At 34.4% G+C, this 25300-nt stretch overlaps 2 protein-coding genes and 1 pseudogene across 2 annotated transcripts; 1 reads left to right on the top strand and 2 right to left on the bottom strand.

Moving 5' to 3' along the window:
• Positions 1-5622: 5622 nt before the first annotated feature.
• On the bottom strand, positions 5623-8017 carry LOC132166868 (receptor-like protein 53). Its single transcript, XM_059577712.2, has one exon. The coding sequence runs from the start codon at positions 8015-8017 to the stop codon at positions 5645-5647; it is 2373 nt and encodes a 790-aa protein (XP_059433695.2). The 3' UTR covers positions 5623-5644.
• A 1404-nt stretch (positions 8018-9421) lies between these two features.
• Positions 9422-10555, top strand: LOC148587612 (thaumatin-like protein 1). Its single transcript, XM_088513804.1, has 2 exons — positions 9422-9579; positions 9714-10555. The coding sequence occupies exons 1-2, from the start codon at positions 9513-9515 to the stop codon at positions 10412-10414; spliced, it is 768 nt and encodes a 255-aa protein (XP_088369930.1). The 5' UTR covers positions 9422-9512; the 3' UTR covers positions 10415-10555.
• Positions 10556-19126: 8571 nt separating this feature from the next.
• On the bottom strand, positions 19127-21451 carry LOC148587611 (receptor-like protein 3 pseudogene; annotated as a pseudogene).
• Between the last annotated feature and the right edge of the window lie 3849 nt (positions 21452-25300).

Genomic DNA, 25300 nt, shown 5'->3' with positions numbered 1-25300 from the left:
TGAAATTAAAGAACAATTGCATTTAATATGAAGAACAGAAATCAATTGTAGCAATCTTCATAGTTATACAATCAACATGCATAAATTGAAAATCTAGAAATTAAATACAATCAAACCATTGTACTTGGATAGGGTTACATCAATACCCTACGAAGGGGTTTAGACGCTCATGATATTCTAAGCTCCAAAGACAATTTACTGAATTTTTACTCTAGAAAGCGGTGTGTCTGTTTACAATGTTTAGAGCCCTATTTATAGGGATTAGGAAAACCCTAAAAATCTTCAGAAAACCGGAGGTCAGTCTCCCAGTCAAATTGGGAGACTGAAAACCAAATCCACGTTGGAAAAGGATTGCTACCGTGCAGTACACACCCGTGTGCGCTCGATCCGACGTCTTGTGCGCTCGAGCGCTGTGCGCTCAACCTTAACTGTTGTGCGCACGAGCGCATGCATGCACTCGATCCCTGGCCGCAGACGCTCGCGTGTAGGTGCGCTCGATCCTAAATCGAGAATGCTCCGCTTTTTGCCCTTTTAAGCCCAATTTTCAATGGTTTGTCAAATAAGACCTAAAACACAAAAACAAAACAAAATCAAACAAATAACAATGTTAAGGAATTAACATATGTAAATTAAGGGGCTTGAATGTGCAACATTCGGCGCTTATCAGAACCCTTATGATCCAATTTTTTAATTTGATCATAAACCCATTAAAAGTTTTTAACATATCCACATGTAATTCTACAAAATCACATGGTGGAATCTATAACCTTGTCCGTGCATGGGGGAAAACCAAGCTTCACCCAGAGATTTCATGTTAGGTTTCTTCCTCACATGTCATATTTTTCTTGATGAATAATGACATCTTTGACCTTTTGATAGTTGGAAATTTTGGCTGGTTTGGAGGTTTAGAAGAGAGAATGATAGAGCATATTTCACATTTTTTGAAGAATTAGTTTGTTGTCTCTCTTTTTATTATGAGAAGTGCTATTTAGTAGATTTTCATACTACTACTATACAACTACGGTGATGTGGCAATAAAAATCAGCCATTAATTTTTTTCTTGTTATAAGCCCTCGTTGATGCAATAACTAATTTTTACTGCCACATCATTATAGTTGTATAACAGTAGTACGAGAGTCGAAGAGTGTACCATATATCTATGTTTTATTATGCATCGGAAAGCTGTGCAACATATAAAGCATACAATGACCAAATAAGTTGTGGGTTGTCATCGCGGACCAACAACAAATGGCAATTATGGCATGAAAAACAAAGTAACTATTGGCGTTCATATTTTATGTTGAGGCATGATTGCTTGTAACATAGACATTCAATTGTAACGTCCATGGAGGCACGTGCAGTGTCAAAATATGCTGAAATTGCACAGATCCACTGATTTGGGGCTAAGACACCACTTTTGGTGGTTATTTGGCTGAAAAGAGTAAATGCGACACCACGCGCCTCCGTCAATTTCTGCTCGCGCCACCATGTGCCACCCCGTGACTCTTCTTGGCCAAATGACCACCAAAAGCGGTGTCTCGGCCCTAGATCGGTAGATCTTTGCAATTTCAGCATATTTCGGCATTGCACGCGCCTCCACGCGCCACCAGCAGAAACTACTGGATCTCTAATGCTCATCATGCGCCACTGCCGCTCTACCACACGCACCACATCAGGTGGATCAACCTGGTTTCCGCACCATTCGATAGATTTGTCTCCGGCTATCCAGGAGCCTTCAGAAAATCAGCCAATCGACACTGCATGTGCCTCCACACGCCGGCGAAAGTCTCTGCGCATGGGCTTCACGCGCCACAGCACCGCACAGTGGAAAGTGCATGTACAACACCCGGAAGATGATTTCCCACTTTCTGCCTACCACATGTCAGCCTTCCAGCGCGACACATTAGCCCTAGATCCAAAAAACCCTAGACTAAACCCTAGAACATATAAGGCAATATAATAAACTAGAATAATATAAAATATTCTAACATTCCCACTCAAACTCAAAGTGCAAGCTTGAATTTGGGAAAAAGAAATGGAAATAAAGAGACTTTTTTTTTTTGGTCGCCAGAATGGTTGCCGGAGTTGGGCGGCCGGTGGCGGTAGACGTAGGGCAGGGCGGTAGCTGACTGTTGGTGGCTGATGGAGGCAGCTGGGCCCAAAATGTTAGGTTTGAACTTGGATGAGAGCCTTATAGGCTAGATTGGGCTCATTACATGGGCCAAGATTTAGCTATAACTCATGGACCATTGAATATGGTTGACCCAAAATAATATAAACCGGGTCTAACCTGTTGAATCGGGTTGACTAATTTGGACCGATTGGATAAATTGACCTGGTTGGACCGGTTTAGAACCTGATGACCCTGTTAGAAACTGGCTTTGGATCGGGTTGGAGATGACTTTCGATTTTGGATCAGGTTGCATATGACTTGATTTGAACCTGATGACCCGGTTAGAATCCGGTTTTGGAGTGCCTTGGATGAATCCGGTTCAGGTTGTAAAACCCAGTGGAGCGCCTTGAATGGATCTGGTTGGACTGGTTTAGCAAGTGGGCCAGTTACATGGACCAAAATGGCCGAAACCCGTTGACCCTTGAATGGGTCGATCTAACCCGAAAGAGACAATCCAGTTCTAACCCTTTGAATCGGGTTGAAAATATTGGATCCGGATGAGTTTGATTTTTATTTTATTTTTTAATTTTTAATTTTTTAATTTTTTCAGATTTGACATGTAGCAGATGCTAAGGCTGACGTGGCGGGCTCTCTGGAGGACACATGGCAGCTAAGGAGAGGAGAAGAGTGTCTGGCGCGTGTGGTGCACACACCAGGGCTGCAGCCGCGTGAAGCGCATGGATCACAAGCGCTATAAGGTGGCCGGCGCATGGGAGGTGCTGCTGGCGTGTGGTGGGACCCTCCTGGGGCGTGGAAGTGCATGGAACACAATGGAAAGTGCATGAAAGACCAACAGAATCTTCTCGAGGTGCGTGGAAGCTTGGACGGCTAAGATCTCTTCGGATCTGGACTCGGAGGCGTCTTATCTATCGTCTAGAATGGAGCGTGTAGATTTGGCAAGGTAATGGCGGCGCATGGGAGCGCAGGCAAAAACTGGCAAAGGTGCATGGCGGCGCGTAGGAGGGTTGATGGCGGCGAATCTTCCACAGATTTGTAGATCTGTGGCTCGCAAGCATGAATCTTGGATAAATTTCCCAAATGAGGCTGCGTTGAAAGCATGGTAGAGATTTTTAGCGGAAAATTGCTTGGCAGGGCGTGGACGACTGAAAAAGGGAGGTTGCCGGAGGGAGCGCCGGAAAACATCAAAGACGTTTATTGGAGGCCACAGAAAGTGGCTCTGATGCTATGTTAAATATATTGTAGAGTATATTGGAGCAGAAGAAAGAGAGAGAGAGAGAGCGGAAGCATACAATAGACTACATTGTATTATTATCTTCTATATTATGACATGTTTACATAACTCTCTATTTATAGAGAGAGAAGAAGTAGTGGGAAAGAAACCATAGACTAAACCCCAGAACATATAAGGTAATATAATAAACTAGAATAATATAAAATATTCTAACTGCTATAATGTATATAGCTGGATGTTAGTAACGTAGGTAGTAATAAGTTGCTCACTGATAAATGCCAAATGTTGAATATTTGAACCCATTTATTTACATTAGTTGATCCTTTAGGTGTGTCGTTATTTAATATTTTGTGTTAGTTTTGTGTTTTTAGTGTTTTGTAGGTTATTAAAGAAAAACTACAGCTTTAAAAGAAAAATGCAAAGTTTGGAAGAAAGCATACTTTGAGAAGACCTGGATGATGTGGTTAAGTCCAACCAAATCCAAGAGAAAGGTTAAATCAGATTAAATTGGATAAAAGATCAGATTGGATAAGATTTCGGATCGGATTCAAATTCAGATTCTATATATGTCTCAATATTTTGACCATAACTTTATTCTCAAATATCGGATTGAAGTGATTCAAATAGCATTGGAAAGCTAACTCAAAATACTACAATTCATTGTGAAATAGGATTTTCCTAATTCGGACGGTTACTATGCCAAAATCTCCCCGAAATTAAAGAACACAAATCTGAACGAATCCTATTCCGATTTCATACTTTTATTTTGACTGGGAGACAAACCTCCGAATTATCTAGGTTTAATAGGGCTTTTAGGACTTTCATAAGCCTATAAATAGACCCCTTTACATTCAAGAAAAGATAGAATTCCAGAGAGCAAAATTCTACAGTTTTTCTTTTTTTTAGTTTAGGTTTTCTTTAGATTTAGGTTTTGTTTTTATATGGAGCTAAATTTCCAACTAAGGTTGGGGATGAAGCCTCACCGATGAAGAACACCAATACTTTCATGTAAGTCTTTGTTTATCTGATTTTATTAGGTTTAATATTTCAATTGTTTTACTTCTTTTCAATGTGTGGAGTGATTATTGGATATCTTTTGTGATTCAAGGATACACTTGATGATTTAAGATAATTTCACATAATTGATTGCTTGATTTTATTTGCCTAAATAATTGGATATCCCTTGTGATTTGTTCTACGAATACATTTAGTGTTTCAATTAAGATTGGATATCTTTTGTGATTTACAGATACATCTGATGATTTAATTGATATTGGATTCTTCTTGTGATTTGTGCAATGAATGGATACATGAGATGATTTTGATTAATTGTTTGAAGCATAGTAAAACATATCGAAGATTTTAATTGTGAGAACTTCATATTAATATTGATAAACATGGAAGTATGTTGTTATGATTCAGTGAGTATGAATTCCCAAACCTTAGTATTTTATCTCTTAGTTTATTTTAATTAGTTTATGTTTGTCTTTTAATTTTAAAAAACCAAAATTCAAAACCCTTTTGGAACTAGGTTGGGATTTAATTAGTTTAGATTTAAATTGCTCTTTCAAAAATACAATTCTCTGTAGGTTCGACCTCGAACTTGCACTCACAGTAACGTGTACAGATTGCATTTCATTAATTGATCTCTCATTCCAACGGTTGTAATCTACATTTCTATTTAAGCTAATGAAAGCCCAATTAGATGGGTAAGTGAGGAAACAATTTTCAATCATGTGTCAACTTTAACAGTACCCAAGATTAATTAATTTCCTCCAAGACAGTGATCACATTGAACGCAATTGGAAATATAAAAACTAACAAAACCTTAAACTACAGCATATCCCCAATTATAAAAAATCACAGTCCTCAATGAAGGAACACAATCCAATGAAAACTTCAAAAGAAAAAAGGAATTAAAAAAAAAAAAAAAAGAAGTGTAAATTAATGTAGCCTTATATGAAAATAGGTTCATTTAATTCAAATCATACAATAAAGGCTAAAAACAAACATACAAAAGTGATCAAGGAAACTTAGGCAAGTGTAACAACATAGTCCGTTTTGCTTCCACATCCCCATAAGTGTCTCATAAGTCACCTGCTGATCAAATATCAGAAAACTATTTCAATATTATATATAATAATATAAGTACAAAGTCACTTAAGAAGACAAAATTCACATCCCATTGCGTGGATAATTTTTTTTTTTTTTTCGTTTAACTTTAAGTTGAAAGAAACAAGAAAACTCAAACCTGACTGAAGTACTCGTCATATCGATCACTAATGCCTCTGTCCTTGATTTCTACGTGCTCGCCATCCATGATTCTTGTGTGCTCGTCTTTGGTGATTTTCTATTCTAATATAAAGCCGATGGAATATCTTGAAAAAAATGTCATCAACATGTTTGTAGTAGCATATTCTCAATCTCTTCCAAAACATAAGAGGACCAATAACAATTGCTAAACCAAAAACATATCCTAATTCAGCACTTAAAAAGTTCCAGTCAATTGCATTCTTAGAATGTGAATGAGTTTCTCCAAATGTTGGTGGTGATGATCCATGCTCTTCACGTGTGCATTTTTCTTTCAAAGGAAATCCACATAATCCTATATTCCCTTCATAGAAAGTTTCCAAGAATGTAGCAAATTGTTTTATCTGTGGAATCTTTCCAACCAATTGATTGAATGAAAGGTTAAGGACCGATAGGAAAATAAGACCATCTGCAAGTTGGAATGGAATCTCACCCGTTAACTCATTGCTTGACAAGTCTAGTGACTCAAGATTACTCAATTTTCCATAAGATGGTGGGATTTGGCCTATGAAAGCGTTATGAGACAAGTTGAGGGTATATAGTGATTTGAGTTCTCCTATTTCTCTAGGTATTGGCCCGTAAAAATTGTTGCATGAGATGTCAAGGACGGTGAAGATAGTTAGGATCTTCTCTAGCTCCTCATGTAAACCTTTGGCGGTAACTGTAACCTTATTTTCATAATAAACATCCAAAAGAACACCTTTAAATCGGAGTTGATTGAGCTGAGATGGGGTCTTATTTTTGTTTTCCATCATTGCCTTCCAACTAGAAAAGTATTTTATAGGAAACTTACCAACAAAATTGTTTGAGGCTAGGTCTAGAATTTGAAGGATCAACCATGTGGTATTAGGATCTAGACAATCAACGGGACCGTAAAATTTGTTAGATCGCAAATTAAGGACTCGCAACATGGATATGTTGTTCAAGTAACATGGGAAGACATCCTCGATTTGGTTGTTCCCGAGCTCTAAAACTTCCAAATATGTGCATTTGGCCAGAGAATTCGGTAGCTTTCCTTCTAGTTGGTTTCCATTGAGATTTAAAGCTTGTAAGCCACAATTGCTAGGAAACGAATTAGAAATTGCGCCAGTGAGGTTGTTTCTCCTTAGATTCAGCACCCCTAAAGTCTTGCTCATCTCAATTAAACACCGGGGAACCGTGCCACTCAAGAAATTATCAGACAAATATAGAGTAAGAAGATTTGTAGCATTGCATATTGATGTAGGAATACTCCCATAAAATTTATTACTCAAAAGAGAGAAGAAATAAGTGTAAGTAAGGGAGTTACCAATGCTAGTTGGTATGACAGAGTTGAAGTTATTTTCCGAGAGATCCAAGTATATAGCATATGATGGGAGAACCGAGAGTTTCCCTTGGAGCTGGTTGGAGGAAAGGTCTACGACACTCACAAAAGACATGTTGAGTAAAGGGAAATTTGGAGTCTCCAGATAGTTACAAGAAAGATTCAATGAGTAAAGATTACGAAGTCCCCATATCCATCTGGGTATCTCCCCTTGAATCTCGTTGTCAGAAAGGTCTAGATTAACTAATTCAGATTGGTTTCTCAAGAAATCAGGAATTGTTTTCAACTTGTTAGAAGCCAATTTGAACGTCCATAACCAAGGAAGGGAGGATAAAGAAAAATTAGTTTTATCATATTCAGTCAAAAAGCTGTGGTTTGAAAGATCAAGATATGAAAGACTTGTCAACTTTTGAATCATTCTAGGCTGCAAGGAGCCGCTAAAGTTGTTTGAAGAAAGTGAGAGGATCTTAAGACCTTTGAGCTCAAAAACAGACATGGGTATTGGCCCTTCCAAGTTGTTGCTGCTCAAATCAAGGGTGTCAAGCAAGTAAGAAGAAACGTTTGGAAAAAATTCATTGAGTTGACCAGAAAATTGGTTATTAGAAAGTTGTAATTCCAGCAGTGATGGAAGGGAAAACAGAGAAATTGGAATACTTCCTTCTAGTGAATTATAACTCAAGTCAAGAAATTGGAGATATTGAAGACTGAAGAGGAGGCTACTCGTATTGTCAAGTGTACCCAAGATGGACTCACGGCTTAGGTCAACACCAATAACACGCCCTTCGCTGCAAGTTACACCTTCCCACAAACAGCAATCCACACTATGATTCCAGTGCACCAGTTTTGTGGACCGACCACTGTCGAATACGAGGCTGTTCTTCAATTGGAGCATCAAGCTGGATTGCTGATCACCAAGATATTGACCAGATGCCAGAGAGATACAAAAGTGGAGGAGAAGTAAACATATGGGCATCAAGAAAAGCCATGGAAAGAAGGAAATTTTCATTGGAGGGGGTAACAGGATACACCCGAACAACATGAAATTGAAGAGTTGATGAAATCAATAATTCATCAGGAGAGTAAGACCGATGAACATGAGCTTTCGGCTAAGAAAATTCGTGGGTTTCTTGACTTTCCAAAAAGCAAGAAACGCGGTTTGGTTAGACCCTCGGTAATCAGTAGGCTTCCTTGTCAATTTCCAGAATCACACCTTTCTGGGGTCCCCTTCCTTTAATTGTTACAAAGTGAACTCACTATTCCGACTAAAATGGTCTTAGATGAAATTTTTTGAAACGATTTATAAATTTGACACGAAATTAATGGATTATAATTTAAGTGTTTGACTTATTTAATTAAATCAATTAAATTTAAATTACTTTATATAATTTTATATTCATAGTTCAACCTAATTTGAATTCTAGTATGTCCAATACATACCTACGATGTTGCCAATTGCTCTCTTCCTTAGCATAACATATCCACGTCATTACATTATGCACTATTTTGCTGTTTTAGTACTATCTCATCTATTTAAACCCAAAAAAAAGAAAAAAAAAAAAAAAGAAAAAAATGGAAGCAAATTAACCATTAACCACTATACTGAACTTTTGAAATAACTGCGGGGAGTTTTTTCGGTTGTTGCAGATTTGATGTGTGTTTAATTGTATAATAGAATGATCTATTTATAATTAGATGAAGCTATAGAAGAAATAAATACAATAATTACAAAATCACGTAAAAGCACAAAATATTTCATAAATCATAGTCTAATTACCATATAAGAATATAAAGCTAAAAGAACCCTCGATGGGTTTTAGAAAATTAAAATTTTTTAGCATACTTATAGAAACAAAATGTTAAATTATTAAGAAGATAAAAATTATTTTTAATATAATAAACATTCCACGAGGATATACTTGTATAATAAACATTCCACAAGGATATAATAAGGCAAAATCAAATCAAGCTTTAATAATCCATTTAGCAATGCCGCTACTACGGTCCATGAGGTGCCATGGAAAAGCTTTTTGCTCCCGCTGGTTAAATTTATTTTTTATTTCAGCTAAAAAAAATTAAGGAATTAAATGAACTTTCTCTCTATTTTTATATAAGAAACAATATAATATAGTATTCGAGGGATAGTTTAATTGACTGAGGATCACGTCTCATAAAGTAGAGGTTATTAACTCAAATTTTTCCTTCCTCTCTTTTGGGGACATGTAAAAAAAATATATATAATATAAATTTGAAAAACTTTCGGTCTTTAAAAATTATAAATAAAATTATTTGACTAAATAGCTTTTTCTTTACCGTTAATTACGTCCGGCTTCATCCTACAATATAACAAATTAATTAATTAATTAGAAAAAAAAAAAACACTGAAATAACAAAAATAACCAAATATAAAAATAAAAACAAAAACAAAAACAAGAAAAGTTAAAAGAGTTATTTGAGCCTGTTCAACTCAAACTCCTCCATCTTCTTCCTCAAATTTCAACGTTCACTTCGTCAGCTTCATCTTCTTCTTCAATCCTATGGGTCGTCGTCGTCTGCTACTCTCCGCCACCGTACTCACCCTCGTCACCATCTCTTCCCTCTCAGGTGACCACAAAACTCACACTCACCACGAAAAAAACCCTTTTTTTTTTTTTTCTTCTCTTAATTCCTCAATTTCCTGCTAAGTGCTAACCCACTTCGTTTTTTTTTTTTTTTTTTTTTTTTTTGGGTCTTCACAGAGGTCCGCTCTGCTTCCTTCAAGATAGTCAACAACTGCCGGCGCACGATATGGCCGGCTTTGCAATCCAACGGCGCGACGGAACAGCTCCCCACCACCGGGTTCGCTCTCAAGAGCGGGGAATCCAAGAACATATCCATTCTCGAGTCCTGGGTGGGTCGGATATGGGGTCGAACCCACTGTGGCCAGGACTCTAGTGACAAGTTTAAGTGCCTGACCGGCGACTGTGGGTCCGGGGCTCTTGAGTGCGGCGGAGGTGGGTACCAGCCACCCGTCACGCTTGCAGAGTTCTCGATTAACGGCTTGGCAGGGTTGTACTTCTACAACGTCAGCGTGGTCGATGGGTTCAACCTCCCACTACTCGTCGTGCCCAGAAGTGTGAGCGGTGCAGGTGCCTGCGACTATACTGGTACTGGGTGCTTGGTGGACTTGAACCGTGCGTGTCCCAAGCAGCTCAGCGTGACACGTGGGGATGGAAGGGAAGGTGTTGTCGCTTGCAGGAACGAATTCGAGGACGAGTTCAGTGACCCCAGCGTGGCGCCAATATATAGGCAGTCGTTGTACTTGCGCTTTTTTAAGTCCGCTTGCCCACGCGCGTATATTCAGCCGTTCGAAGTTAAGATTGGCTTATTTACGTGTGCCTCCGCCGACTACATTATCACATTCTGCCCCTCACCTAATACGGGTAAAACTACCGAATAACCTTATGGTATAAATTATTTTGTGTTGGTATCTTATGCAAATGTGGGGTTAGTTTTGGCATTTTGTAACGATGCATGGTTTGCCACGCTGTATATGGATAACGAAGTTATGAACCTTATTGAGGTGTCAATTTATTTTTTATTTTTCATTTGCTTAAACGTTTAGTGTTAGTATTTATTTAATTGATTAATGTAATATACTACACATTCCTAAGCCGAGTCCTTAGATCAATTATTATTAACAAAAAAAAAATTCAAGGTCGATGAACATTGTCATATCAACTCAGTGAAATATAAATATATAGAATCTGATGTAGTATTTTGCATTGCTCTATTTAATATCGAGTAATGTTACATAGAATACTACTATCCTACTACTATGCTAACATGTCGACCTAACGGTGTTAATCCATTATTAGATCATTTTTATATATTTGCATCCGAATTATATATGTTTTTATTATTCACATCCGCACGATTATTGTAGTTATTGAATACGGTTATTATCTTTATTTGCATTTTAGATAAGGGGCCTATTTTAGTATCTTGGACATTCTTTTGGTCTTTATTACATAATATTTTAAACGCTTTTGAAAATAATTTAGGCCAATTTTTAGTGTTTTGGACTTGCTTTATTTCATTTTAAGCCCTAATGTTTTGAAAATATATTGATCTCTTATTACTTTTGCATTTTTTCCCAAGTGAATGAGTAAATTGTGAAGAAAAAAAACATAAAACAATGTAAATATAACATATACTTAATTTAAAACGATATTTTTTTGAATTTATTAAATATAATATATAAAAAATATATAAAGTAAATTTTATATAAAGAGTATGCGGATGAAGTTAATCACCACATTTGCATACCTTGAAAAAGCTATCTGCATTCACATTTGCGATTAGCAAATAGTTGCAAATAGCGGATGCGGACGGTTAATATCTGCCTTTATGTACACCCCTAAATTCAACCTCAACATAGTGCAGTTATATAATTTTTTTAAAATGATATTGAACACTTTTTTCTTGGCACTTTTTTCTGGTTTTTCTTTTAGTATCTTCTAGTTTTGCGTGGGCTCATTGGAAGACTTAGGTCTCGTTTGATTCGCGGAATGTCTAGTTCATTAAAAAATGATTAGTTACTAATAAGAATAGAAGAGTGTGGAGTAGACTAGCTACTCACATTCCTTTGTTTGGTTGTAACGTTAGAATAGAACACGGATTATGTATTCCTTCATTTAGTACAATGCAATATGTTGATAAATGGAATCATATTGTGATCAAATTTTCTAAAATACCCTTATAATACAAATATAACTTATATTATTAAGGACTTTCTTTCTTTATTTTTTGAAACATAAACAACTATACTATAATTTATTTTTTATTTTTAATTATGTCAGGTACGTGGTCTTTTTTATTTTTTGCAATTATGCTACAAAATTATTTATATAAAATAATCACATAATCATCATATCACCATTTAAAAAAAAAAAAAAAAAAAAAACTACGAAAAACACATCAACCATCTTGATATCATTTTGTAGGAACTCAATTAAAATGATATAGCAATTGTTCTTAATTAAAAATATATAACCAAACATCTTAACCATCAATAAAGGAACTTTATCATGTTCCTTGTAGCTAAACTTAATCATGCCATAACTGTAAGCAAACAACACACGTCTATATTATAAGGTATATGAATACAAAGAATACACACTGGAGTCAAATTTCATTCATGGTTTTTTTGTTTTTTTTTTTTACAATATATAAACAACAACAATTGTTATGAATTTTGTTTACAATATATATACATACCAAAAAAACTGGTATGTGATAATCAAAGGATGCCATAAAATATATATATATATTAAAAAAAAAAAGGAAACTAAAAAAAAAAAAAAAAAAAAAAAAACTGGCACAGAAACGGAGAGAGAGATAGAGAAACAGAGAGAGAGAGGGGGATGAAAAAAAAATTGTTTACAATATATATGCATACCAAAAAAACTGATATGTGATAATTAGAGGATGCCATAAAAAAAAAATAATAATAATAATAATAAAAAAAAAACAACAAAAAAAGAATCAAATAACAAAATAAATAAAAAAATAAAAAACTGGCACTTAAACGGAGAGAGAGAGAGAGAAACAGAGAGAGAGAGGGGGGATTGAAAAAAATTTGTTTACAAAATATATATATATATATATATATATATATATATATACCAAAAAAAAAAACTGGTATGTGATAATCCGAGGATGCCATAAGAAAAAAAAAAATACTGGTATAGAAATGTAGAGAGAGAGAGAGAGGCGTGAAAAATCGTTGCTTTGTAGAGAAACGGAAAAAAGAGAAATAGAGAGATAGATAACGAAATAGAGAAGAAACAGAGAAGAGAGATCGAAGAGAGGGGGAGAGAGAGTTGCAGTTTGAGAAACGGTGTGGATGCAAGGGGGTGGGGTTTTTTTATAGCAATTTACACGATTAATTTAATCCGACAAAAAAAGATTAGGTAAGCCACTCATTTTTTAGTAGCTTAGCTAACCGTGTATGTATGAGATTAGTATGGACAAAGTTTTCCTCCAAACTGAGTTGAAGGAATTTCCTTCAACCTAGTCCATCAAAGTGACATGTGTCCATTTTTTTAATAACATGTGAGATGCACATGAATTTTTAATAAAATGTATTCCAACTTTGACCATGCTATTAAAAAATAATGTGCATCTCACATATTCAAGAGACACATGTCATTTTTATAAACTAGGTTGAAGGAAATTTCTCTAACCCAATTTGGAGGAAAACTTTATTACATGATTGACAGTGGAAAAGCAAGGGTGGCCAAGTCTAGAGTTTCACATTAAAATAGAAGCTTTTATTCCTATAAATGCAATGAAGACAGGAGCATTTGTGGATGAACATCTTCGAAGCCTTAAAGGGTATAACCCGTTTTCACTCTTGCCTTTTAGGAGGCCACCCCAAACCCCCAATGGGGTCACCGCGAGCCACCCCAAACCACCTGGTGGTGGCCGCAAGCCACCCCATAGGGGTTGGGTGGTGGTCGCTGTCATCCCTGGCTACCCTTCAATTTTTAAATTTTTTTTTAGATTTAATTTTTTAAATTAAATTAATAAAAAATTAATATTTTAATCATATAAAACGGCACGTTTTGAGCGGCCCTAACGATTGTTAAAAAATTTTGACGGCAAGGATTTTATTGTCATTTCAATTGACTCAGGGAGTAAATTTTCGAGAAAAAAAAAAAAAAAAAAAAAAAACTTAGGAAGTTTTAAATTTTGGAGGGTTGACTCAGGGACTTATTATACATTTTCCCTTGTTTATATTATTATGTGTTTGTGATGCCATGAGATTAAATTTAAGACTTCTATACTTTTATTTTATATAAATACGCATAAACACAAATACAGAGAGATTATATATATATATATATATATATATATATATATATATATATATATATATATATGTGTGTGCGCTTTTGTATTTATTTAAGTCTATCTCCCTAACGAAAAAAAAAAAAAAAAATTGTCCCCCCACTCCATAAATCCTAGGCAGGTTAATAACCTTTCCTATGCCAACCAGATCAATGCAGCAAAGGGATGGATTTAAAATATTAATAAATAATACAAATTTTTTTTTTTAAAAAAAATGAAAAGAAGAAGAAAGAAATTGCTATAATGTACTAGGTCATTTCAAAACTTATTTGTCCAAATATTAAAGCAAAATGAGCCCATAGCTTTTTGTGACTAGTAATGCCACGGAATCAGATCCTCTCCAGTGGATTTCAATCGAGAGGAGTAAGTTCCTTTTGAGTGAAGAATAAAATTGTTATATATATATATACACACACACAAAATTCTACCTTTCATTTGGCTAAATGACCTTAGGCTGGGCCGAACAAGCTAATTTGGAGTGGTTTCGACCACTCCCATTAAGGTATTAGGGGGTAGTGGGACCACCCCAATGGGACACACGGGGTAGCTTAGTCACCCCGTTGGTCAAATTGGGTCATTTCGCCGCGCATGGGGGGAAGCCACCCCCAAATGGCTCGGCCACCTCCCACTTTTTTCTTTTTTAGTTTAAAGTATTTCTTTTTTTTGAATTTATTTTGTTTTAAGTTTAGGTTTAGATTTTGGTTTTTTCTTTCAATTTTTTTTAAATTTTTTTTTTTTTTGGAATATTAACCTTTTGTTTTAAGTTTATGTTTATATTCATACTTTAACCCCCCCCCAAGTTATTTATGTTTGCACTTTACCCCGAATGCATTTTTGAAAGTTTTGGCTGAAAAAGGTCACGTGCCATGCACTTGACTTGGTTTCCGTCCAAATAAATAGATTTGATGGACGGATGATATTTTTTGCCAATGTCAGATACATTGTGAGGGTCTTTTGTCAATTTTTAAACATTGAGTGCCAAAACACAAATGCGTGGATACTTCATAAGGGTAAAATGTATTTTTTCCTATTACAAATATATGTATATGTATGCAAATCTTTTTCAGGACAATTTACATATAGTATATACTATTCAAATGGTAAAGATGTTCAGAAAAAAGCCCCAAAACAGTGAAAGATTTTGAAGCGAATTATGAAGCATCCAACACAGAAAAGAAATATTTGAATAATTTTTATAAGAAATGCAAAGGGAAATATGAGCAGGTACCTTGGTTGTTGTCTTTCTTCTGCATCTTATTTGCTATGGGTAAATATATTATAAATTCTTGAGTCATTCCGCCAAAACTGTAAAATTCCTAAGTTTTTATTTTTTATATTTTACTCCATGGATTAATCAAAATACTAAATAAATCTCCACCATTAAATTTTCTCAAATTTGTGTAACGCCTCTTAGTCCCAATCAAAATACATCGTTTTGCCGCATCGGCATAATAATTTTTTTGAAAAAATTTTTTTTTGAAGGGGTGGCCGGCTTCCTCTTTGTTTTTGGGTTTTTAATTTTCGCATGGTTATGTGAGCATTTGTGGTCGTTTTGTGTTTGATTTTGGCGGGTATTTCTCGTTTTGGTGAATGGTCCTTATGCTTTCTGGATGTTTGTTTTCTGATTAAACTCCCTAGTTTTTTTTTTTTTTTCCGGGTGTTTGATATTTTTGGTATTTTCTGTTTGGTTGCTGAGAATATGTTGGGAAAGAGACCGAAGCGTATGTTTATGTTGTTTTGGATTGGTCAAATGTTATACTGTATATCTGAGTGGTAATTTACTGATTTTTGTTTCCTAGGGCTGGTGTTTGGACCGGTGATGGCTTGGATGGTAGAGGTAGACGGTGATGAAGAGGCCAAGGGTGCAGAGATGATGTTCGATGAAAGGCTTCAAAGAGAAAAAGAAAGGTGGTATGCTGTTTAACTTGAATCACTTAAATTAGATTTATCGGTGGCTTGTAGTTTATATATACTCATGTTTGTTCTTAATATGAAACTAGAAGTTGGCCTGACGCCCATTTGTTTTTCTCCATGTACTAGGAAAAGAAGAAGAAAAGTCTAGATAAGTTTTTCTATTCAAATAATGCCGTCTTGACAATGGTACGTAAGACGAACTATGCAGGTCTACCATGTCATTTCAATGCCATCCGGGGGTGGAATCACCCTTGGCTTGGGGGCAGAACCATGTCATTTCAATGCCACCTTGGGGGCGAAACCACCCTTCGGCTTGGGGCAGAGCCCCCCCCAAGCCATGGGTTGGTCCTCAATTTTAATTTTTTCTTTTTAAAAAAATTGTCATTTAAAATTTAAATTTCTCTCCTATGATTTGTTTTTTTTTTTTTAATTTGCCCTACAAATTAAAAGTTTTAGTTCCGACCTGATGCCACCTTGAAGTTAGATAAGTTAAGGCTATAAGAATTAGCCGGCCACCTAAAATAAGTTTACAAGATTAAGGGTGTGTTTGATAAAAAAAAAATTTGTGAATTTTTAACTTGAATAGCAATAAATAATGATTGATGTGATATATATTAATTTTTGTGTGAGAAAAAAAAAAAAAAAACAATTTAAGAAGATTTTTTTTAAATTAAAAAAAAAAAAAAGAAAAAAAAAAAAGAAAGTAAAAGTAAGGATAGAGAGTTGCCAAATAGCACCAAGACTCCATCACAATGCCATGCCGTCTTGACAACGGTACATAAGACGAACTATGTAGGTCTACCAAGTCATTTCAATGCCACCTTCAAGTTTGGGCTATGTTGATAGTTATTACACCAAAGATCATCTTTGCTTGAAACTCACATCTACTGACTATTCACTCATAGGTCTTACGTTGAGTCAATCCAATCAGAATAGTTTGTCATTTCAATGCCACCTAAAACCCATCACAATGCCGTCTCGGCGACGGTACATAAGATGCAAGTCTATTTTAGTGAATCTCAATTTTCGTTGAAGATGTTATAAAACCCAGCACAATGCCGTCTTGGCGACGGTACATAAGATGCAAGTCTACCACGTCATTTTAATGCCACCTTGAAGTTTGGGCTATGCTGATAGTTATTACACCAAAGATCATCTTTGCTAGAAACCCACATCTATTGACTATTCACTCATAGCTCCTACGTTGTCAGTGAAGGTCACCTTGGCTCAAAAGTCAATCTAATCAGAATAATTTTAGTTGACGATGTTGGTGATTCGGACAAAACAATTAAAGAGGTCATTAAATATTTGGTTGGATCCGTTGAAATATGAAAAAAGAGGAAGAAGAATTGGGGAGAGAAAAGCCAGCAATGTTTGATTAAAATGTCATATTGACAAAGAGTGTTTGATTAAATGTCCAGATGGGGGACCTTGACCAGCTCATGCCCATGTACTCGATGATGATGAGTTAAAGAGAGATATTTTTGTATGGATTTTCTCCATCCGATATATAAAATTGATACGAGCATATGAGCAATACATGTTTTTTTTTTTTTTAAATGAAAAAAACTAGATGCTATAACTGGCCAAAATTATTTGCTTGGGACAATAATCATACAAGACACACGAGACATCCTTCTACAAAAAGATTCCAATATGCACCAAACTCCGTCACAAGAAAGTTTGCTTTGTATTTCAATTCCATCAACAGCAGTTGTCTTCCCCAATATATGTAGTATTAGTAGTAGTTTAGATTTGCATTAATTAATTTATGATGAGATATCATTCTCTGGGGTGACATCAGCTTTTCTATTTTTTTTTATTTATCTGAACAAATACTTCTGGTGCTGCATTGTGCTGGTAAACCATGTTTAATTTGGTTGGATGAAGTCTTAATCTAACTAATAAATATTAATTACCATATGTTGAATTGTGGCATATATTTTTCTTAACTAGATGCCATTGAATTTTTGAAATTTTTTTAGACAATTATTCATATTTGAAGCTGCAATCATCCTTTCAACCATCTTATATCCATTATGTAGAAACAAAATTATGCCAACAATAATAATTTTTAATAATCTATCTCTTTAATTATCTCATGTACTAAATACATGGGTTCTGAACAATTTTTTCAAAGCGCTTACATTTGGTTTAGCAGATATTTAGCTAAAGAACACGCTATTTCTTTTTTAGTTACTCACTTTTTCAAATATATATGTCCATCCACTCACAACTAAAATATTATGCTTTAGTAGTTTTTCATGTTTACAGTGTTCACTTTATCAGTTATAGAAATAATTTTAAAGCATTGTAATGTCAAGTGTAACTGTTATTCTAAACTCATGGTATAATGGAAAGCCAACTCAGTGTGAAAAGTCAATGATTTCTATATTTATTAGGACTGTAGACTCATATATCCGTTCTGCAATTGTGGTGACGTCCCTACAATCGTGTAGATGTTGAAGGTAGCAGGTTTGGCGTAGTTAAGGGTGCGAGCTTAGAAGTCCATGGTAGAAGAACTCTGTAACACTTCTGCTTCAAGTGGTATGATATTGTTCGCTCTAGACCTAGCCTACATGGTTTTATTATTGGATTTATCCCATAAATGCCTCATACCATTTAGAGAGAGCATATTTTATATAAATACATCATATTTTTTACACTTAGGCAATATAAGACATTACAAACTCAAGTGACCTCTACTTATGGGTGTCGACTTTAGTTAAGTCTGCCTTTGTGGATTTGTATAGATGCTTAGTATGGCATGTTGTATATTTAATTAAGATTTAGTTGTAATGAATTTATGTGATGAATTAGTATTTCTGGTGTGTTTTATTGATAAGTCTGTCAGGTTAATTAATTGAAAGATAAAAATTATTATAGGTTTTTCAGCTGCGTTAATTGTTTAAGGTTGTAATAGTGGTGTCTCGTGGTTAACTGAGAAGAAAATTTCACTTTTGCCCTTGAATTTAGGGATGGGTGAGACAAAGAGTATGATTGCAAAATATATGAAAAATTAAGAGTAGCAAATGAAAATTTTCCTATTTATATAGAATACTATCTATAGCAAAATTGAGACTTGAATATTTACTCATAAACTATGTAATTGTGGTTGCTTTCATATTTTTTAATACTTATTTATAATTTTTTTATTAAACCTAATTTGCTGGATACAACCTATTTCTTAATGGAGCACCTGGTCAATGTAGTCATACAACCTATTTCTTATTTGGAGACTGTCGCAATGACTAAATAAGCTTTGATTTTACACTTCCGACCGATGGCAAATGGCATAACAAACAATGTAAACAAGATTAGTTTATTTTCTCCACAACGGGGATCACAGTGAGTGCAAATTGAAAATATGAAAACTAACAAAACCATAGCTTATTCAAATTGATGACAGACTCTAAAGCAACCGATTGACAACATACATACTCTAAAAGGACCGATATACAATTTTAAAGAAGAAGACTACACACTTATCTTTTAGGTTATCAAGGAATTGGAAATATGCAACTCTCCACTTATAGCTAAAAAGTAATGGACCGCAAATTCCCCAAAAGCCTGTAATGAAGCCAAGAGCAATAGTAATAAAGAGCCATGGGATTCTAGGCCCGTTGTCTTCATCCTGAGTGTCTCCATTGTTGCTAACAATGTGAGGACACTCATGTGAAAGTGGGGCACCACAGAGTCCAGGATTGCCCTCATATGCAGAAGCATTAAAGCTTTGGAGTTGAGTGCCTAATGGTATTGGTCCATGCAGATCATTGTTTGCAACACTAAAATGTGACAAAAAATTTAGACTACTTAGTGATGCTGGTATTTCGCCGGACAATTGATTTGCAGAGAGGTCCAATATTTCCAAGTTTGTGAGCTCAGATAATTTCTCTGGAATGTTGCCGGAGAAGTTGTTATGACTAAGATCCAGAGCATGAAGCAGCTTCAAACGACCGATCTCAATGGGGATATTGTCGCTAAGACAATTGTTTGTAGCCAATATTGATGGTCGCACGTTTAACAGAAAATTGTACTGGATAGTACTTCTTCTTGAGGAGCCAAAAATTGGTAAATCCAAATAATTGTTGTCTTCTAGAGCTTTTGGTGACACTAATGCTGGCAATGCACCAAGTTCCTTTGGGAATTCACCTGAAATGAGGTTATTAGAGATATCCAACCCGATGAGCATTGGAAGAGTCGACAACCAATTAGGAATTGAACCCGTTATACGGTTCGAATTTAGATTAAGGTATTCTAGCTTCTTAAGCTTTGATAACCATATTGGTAATTGACCTGTCAGTTGGGAGTCGGCAAGATCCAAAAATTGGAGATTTTCAAATCCATCAGACCCAACCATCGTATCGTCAGCTGGCATTGCCTCATGCAGAAAATTTCCTGCAAGGAAAACTATCTTGAGAGTCTTGCAATGCATCAAAATCCTGATTGCGCCTGTGATATTGGTCAAACTATTGTGAGAAAGTGAAAGGAAGGATAAGAATTTCAATTGAAGCACTTCAGGTTGGATTTGTCCCTCCAGTCGATTTTTAGCTAGTCGAATTGCAATTAGGGACTTGCATGAGTAAAGGCTTACTGGCAAGTAACTGGAAAATTCATTAAACGCCAGGTCAACTATAGTAAGTTGATGAAGACCAGAGAAATTAAGTGTGAAGATATCTCCATCAAAGAAATTGAAGCGTAAAATCAATTCTCTGAGATTTGTGCAATTCATCAAAGATGGGGGCAAAGAACCTGTTAAGAAGTTCCCACCAAGGAGTAAGTGCTCTAATTTGAAGAGCTTCCCAATATCTACAGGGAGTTTGCCACTCAATTTATTTCCATATAAATCAAGGTAGGTGAGTTTGGCAAGGTTCACAATGTCACCACTAATGGGTCCTGAAAGATTATTGAAAGGTAAGGAGATTTCTTCTAATCCTATCACATTGTATATATCATGAGGAAGCAATCCTGAGAGAGAATTAAAACCTGCCCGAAAAACCCTTAGTTTGGAACATTCCCCAAGCCCACTAGGAATATGACCACTATGATGATTATGGGAGAAATCGAAGAGCTTAACAATGGTAGAATTAACACAAGGAGATGAAGGAATAGGACCTGTCAAACTATTGTTGCTGACATTAAGTTGAGTCAAGTTCCAAGCTTGTTGGAGGAAGGAAGATTGGATTGTTCCATACAAGCGATTACTAGAAATGTCAACAATTTGAATGGAAGCTGGCCAACCAAATATGTCTTCAATATCTCCAAATATTTTGTTGTAACTCAAATCAAGGACTTTTAGTTGAGTTAAGGATGAAAACAATTTGGTAGGGAGAGGACCCAAAAGTGAATTGTGTGAGAGATTAAGGTGGGAAAGACGTGTGAGGTTTCCGAGATAAGGAGATATGCTCCCATTGAGGCCTTTAGAAGGTAACCAAATATGGCTGACTTGACGTTTATGATCACAAGAAATGCCTTCCCAGTGACAACAATCAATGGAAGACCAATTTAGTGGAGGAGAAGATGTACGGTTGAAGGCTAAGGACATGAGAGAGTCGCGTTCTATTTGATTGCAGGCATGATTCATGGATAAAATGCAAAAGAGAAGCATGGTGAAAAGGAGATGATAAGGGTTTAGATATAGCATGGTTCTTGTTTGATCTATCAAACCAGAAGAAAAATGGGTAAGAAGTAGTCCTTAAGGTACACCTTATATATATATATATATATATATATGGCTCTAACCTCCAACTTTGCCCAAATGGTAAGTCTATATAGTCATGTCAACTTTGCCAAAACGACAACTAGGGATATGCTTTCATTTTTTTATTTAAATATTATTTTTGAAGAATTTTTTTTTTTTTTTTTCTAACATTCATATATTTAAAAATTTGTCATTTTTCTAACGTTTATATTTTCAAAATTTATCTAAAGAATGAAAGAGAAGAAGAGGAAAGAAAATTCGTGAGGAGTGAGAAACAAAATTTTTAGGGGAAAGTCCACATAACCCCCTCAAACTACCACTCAATTGACAATATCCCCCCTAAACTTTCAATTATGACAATGTCCCCCCCCCCCCAAACTACCAAAAATTGTCAATGTTCTCCCCAATGACGAAATTACCCTCAGTAAAATATAAACAAAAATATTAAAACTTCTAGAAAAAACCTAAAACTAACAAAAAAAAAAAAAAAAATCCAAACTTGGCCAATTTTTTCTTTTTTAAAATCAATTTTATAAGAAATATTTTTTAAAAATTTCGATTTTTTTTTTATAATTATTTTTTTTTATAAAAATTGAAAATTTTTCGTTTTTTTATTTTATTTTATAATTTTATTTAAATAAAAATTTACGTTTAAAAAATAAAATTTTCGCTTAATAAAATGAAATTTTTTGTTTTTTAAAACTAAATTAAAAAAATTCCCTTTTTTTTAAAAAAAAAATTGTTTTCACAATTCAAAAATTTTTAGTTTTTTTAAAAAATCAAATTTTTTTTTTTTTTTAATTTATAGGAATATTTTTGTCTTATTGAGAAATCTAGAGGGGCATTTTTGTCTTATTGCTTGCCTTGGAGGGAACATTGTCAATGTTTTGGTAGTTTGGAGGGGACATTGTCACAATTAAGAGTTTGGGGGGACATTGTCAATTGAGTGGTAATTTGAGGTGGGTATGTGGACTTTACCCAAATTTTTATTTGTTTAATAAGAAGTGTACGTGGTCCCCCACTTTTTTCCTCAAAGTGGGGGGCAGGTTGGACGCTAAAAAATTAAGTAAAAAAAAAAACATTTTTACTCTCTTAAGTAAGAATTTTGTTAAAATAAAGAGCTAAATGAGAACGCATTTAAGAATTTCAAGAGTATGTATATCCTAATGAAAGACGCACAATCAGCCACATCATCTCCATGTACTAGGAAAAGAAGAAGAAAAGTCTACATAAGTTTTTCTATTCAAATAATGCCCTCTTGACAACAGTACTTAAGACGAACTATGCAAGTGTACCATGTCATTTCAATGCACCAAGGGGTGGAATCCACCCTTTGGCTTGGGGGGCTGAACCATGTCATTTCAATGCCACCTTGGGGCAGAACCATCCTTTGGCTTGGGGCCTAGCCCTCCAAGCCATGGGTCGGTCCCAATATTTTTTTTTTTTTTTTAAATAGTCATTTAAAATTAAATTCCCCCTATGCAGTTTTTAAAAGATTTTGCTCCACAAAATAAAAGTTTCAATTCCGCCCCTGATGCCACCTTAAAGTTAGATAAGTTAATGCTATAAGAATTAACCGAACCACCTAAAATAAGTTTACAAGATTAAGGGTGTGTTTGATAAAAAAATTTTGTGAATTTTTTGCTTGAATAGCAATAAGTAATGATTGATGTGATGGATATTAATTTTTGTTCTAGAAAAAAAAAAAAAAAAAAACAATTTAAGAAGATTTTTTTTTTTAAAAAAAAAAAAAAAGTAAAAATAAGGATAGAGAGTTGCCAAATATCACCAAGACTCCATCTACGTGGTAGACCTACATAGATGAACTATGTAGGTCTACCACGTCATTTCAATGCCACCTTGAAGTTTGGCCTACTCTATAGTTATTACTCCAAAAATCATCTTTTGGACTTGAAACCCACGGCTACGGACTATTTACTCAGCTATTTCTTTCTTTAGCACTTTTTTTTTTTTTTTTTCACATAAAATAATATTTAAAGAAAATAAATAGTAGAATAGAAAACTTTTTAGAGTGTGTATGAAAAAATGAGTAACGACAGTAAAAATTTATACTTTTTCAATAATTATTTTGCCTACTTTTATTAAAGGATTGAATTCCCTTAGAATTTTCTTTAAATTTGAAATTCTTAAATTCATAAATTTCAGTCATTCATTTCGTCTAAGAGTCTAAAATAAGTCATGTTTCAACATATCCCCAAGAAGTAGCTCAATCGGTTGGGACTACACTTAATGAAGTAGAGGTCATTAGTTCGAATCCCCCTCTCCCCTCTTGTGCGGACATGTCAAAAAAAAAAAAAAAATCATGTTTCAACATTTAATGAGAAAGTTACCCTCAAGAAATTTAATAAGTCATATTTGTTCATTAAACGTTAAAACATAGCTTATTTTAAATATTTATATGAAATCAACAGTTAAAATTTATTAATTTAAAAATTTTAAAAAAATTTAATAAATCTCAATCCTCGTTGAAGATGTTTTAAAACCCATCACAATGCCGTCTTTGCAACGATACATAAGATGCAAGTCTACCACGTCATTTTAATGCCACCTTGAAGTTTGGGCTATGCTGATAGTTATTACAGCAAACAGTGGCAGAGCCATGTTGCCCCTTGGGGTTTAATTTTTTTTTTTTTTTTTGCTTTAAAAAAAAAAAAAATGATCTTTTTTACAAAAAATTCTTTTCTTTTTACCCTCAAAATTCTTTTTTGTTTTAACTCATGGCACCTTCAAAAAATTGTTTTAACCCACGGCACTCTCAAAAAATTCTAGACAATTTTTTTTTTTTTTTTTTTTTTTTTTTTTTTTTTTGTATTTTTATCTTTTTGATATAATGTCGACATGTTACATTTTTAATATATCAATTTGAGCACATATGTATGAACTTTTATGGATATTTTTTGTAATGCATATATTGTGTGAATTATCAAATTTTTATGATAAAGAAAATTTTTAAGGCATAAAAAAAATTTTAGTGTCACGTCCAATATAAAATGGTTGGCTCGACCGCTGATAGTGGAGGACTTCTTTCGTGAGGACTTCTTTTGTGCATATACTTTTCACCGTCCTCTTTCGTGCATATCCTTTTCACAGGGGTAGTGGAGGACTTCTTTTTTCAAAGTCATGTCCAATACGATTATTGTAGTAAAAGATAATTTCTGAGTGATAAGTTAAGGAGACCAATGCCACTCACGCTTATTCTATTCCCATACCAACACAACTTGTCAAACAAGGGAATGAAATGTGTGTATATAATTGGTTCACTTTCCGTTTGTTAAAGGCTTTAGAGGTTTAAGTGGAAATATATTTTTTTGACGTAAAAAAAAAATATATAAGATTTTTTTTTTTTTTTGGAAAAATGAAAAATATGGACGTTTTGTATGAAAAAGTGAAAATTTTTTGTTTTGTAATGATTTTTTTTTTAACAGTAATAAAAAGTAATTGGTATAATATAAAAAGTAAGAATGTTATGAAAATGAAAAGGTAAGATAATAGTATCCAGTCTCAAAGGCCTTTGCCAAATGAAACCTAGGAGTTGTTTGTTATCAATTTGTGAAAAAAAAAAAAAAGAATAATAATTAGTATAGAAAAGTAAAAATAATGATATTGAAAAGTAAAAATTTTTGTTTTGTAATGATTTCTTTATTTGAATTGTAGTAAAAAATAAATGATATGATATAAAAAGTAAATCAGTGGCGGAGCCACGTTGCCCCACGGCACCCCAAGGATTTTTATTTTATTTTATTTTTTGATTTTTGGTTTTAACCCATGGCACCCTCAAAATAAAAAATAAAGAAA

Source organism: Corylus avellana, chromosome 2 (assembly GCF_965113065.1).
Source record: "Corylus avellana chromosome 2, dhCorAvel1.hap1.2, whole genome shotgun sequence".
In the NCBI taxonomy this organism is placed as follows: domain Eukaryota; kingdom Viridiplantae; phylum Streptophyta; class Magnoliopsida; order Fagales; family Betulaceae; genus Corylus; species Corylus avellana.
This window is presented reverse-complemented; position numbering and strand designations above follow the sequence as displayed.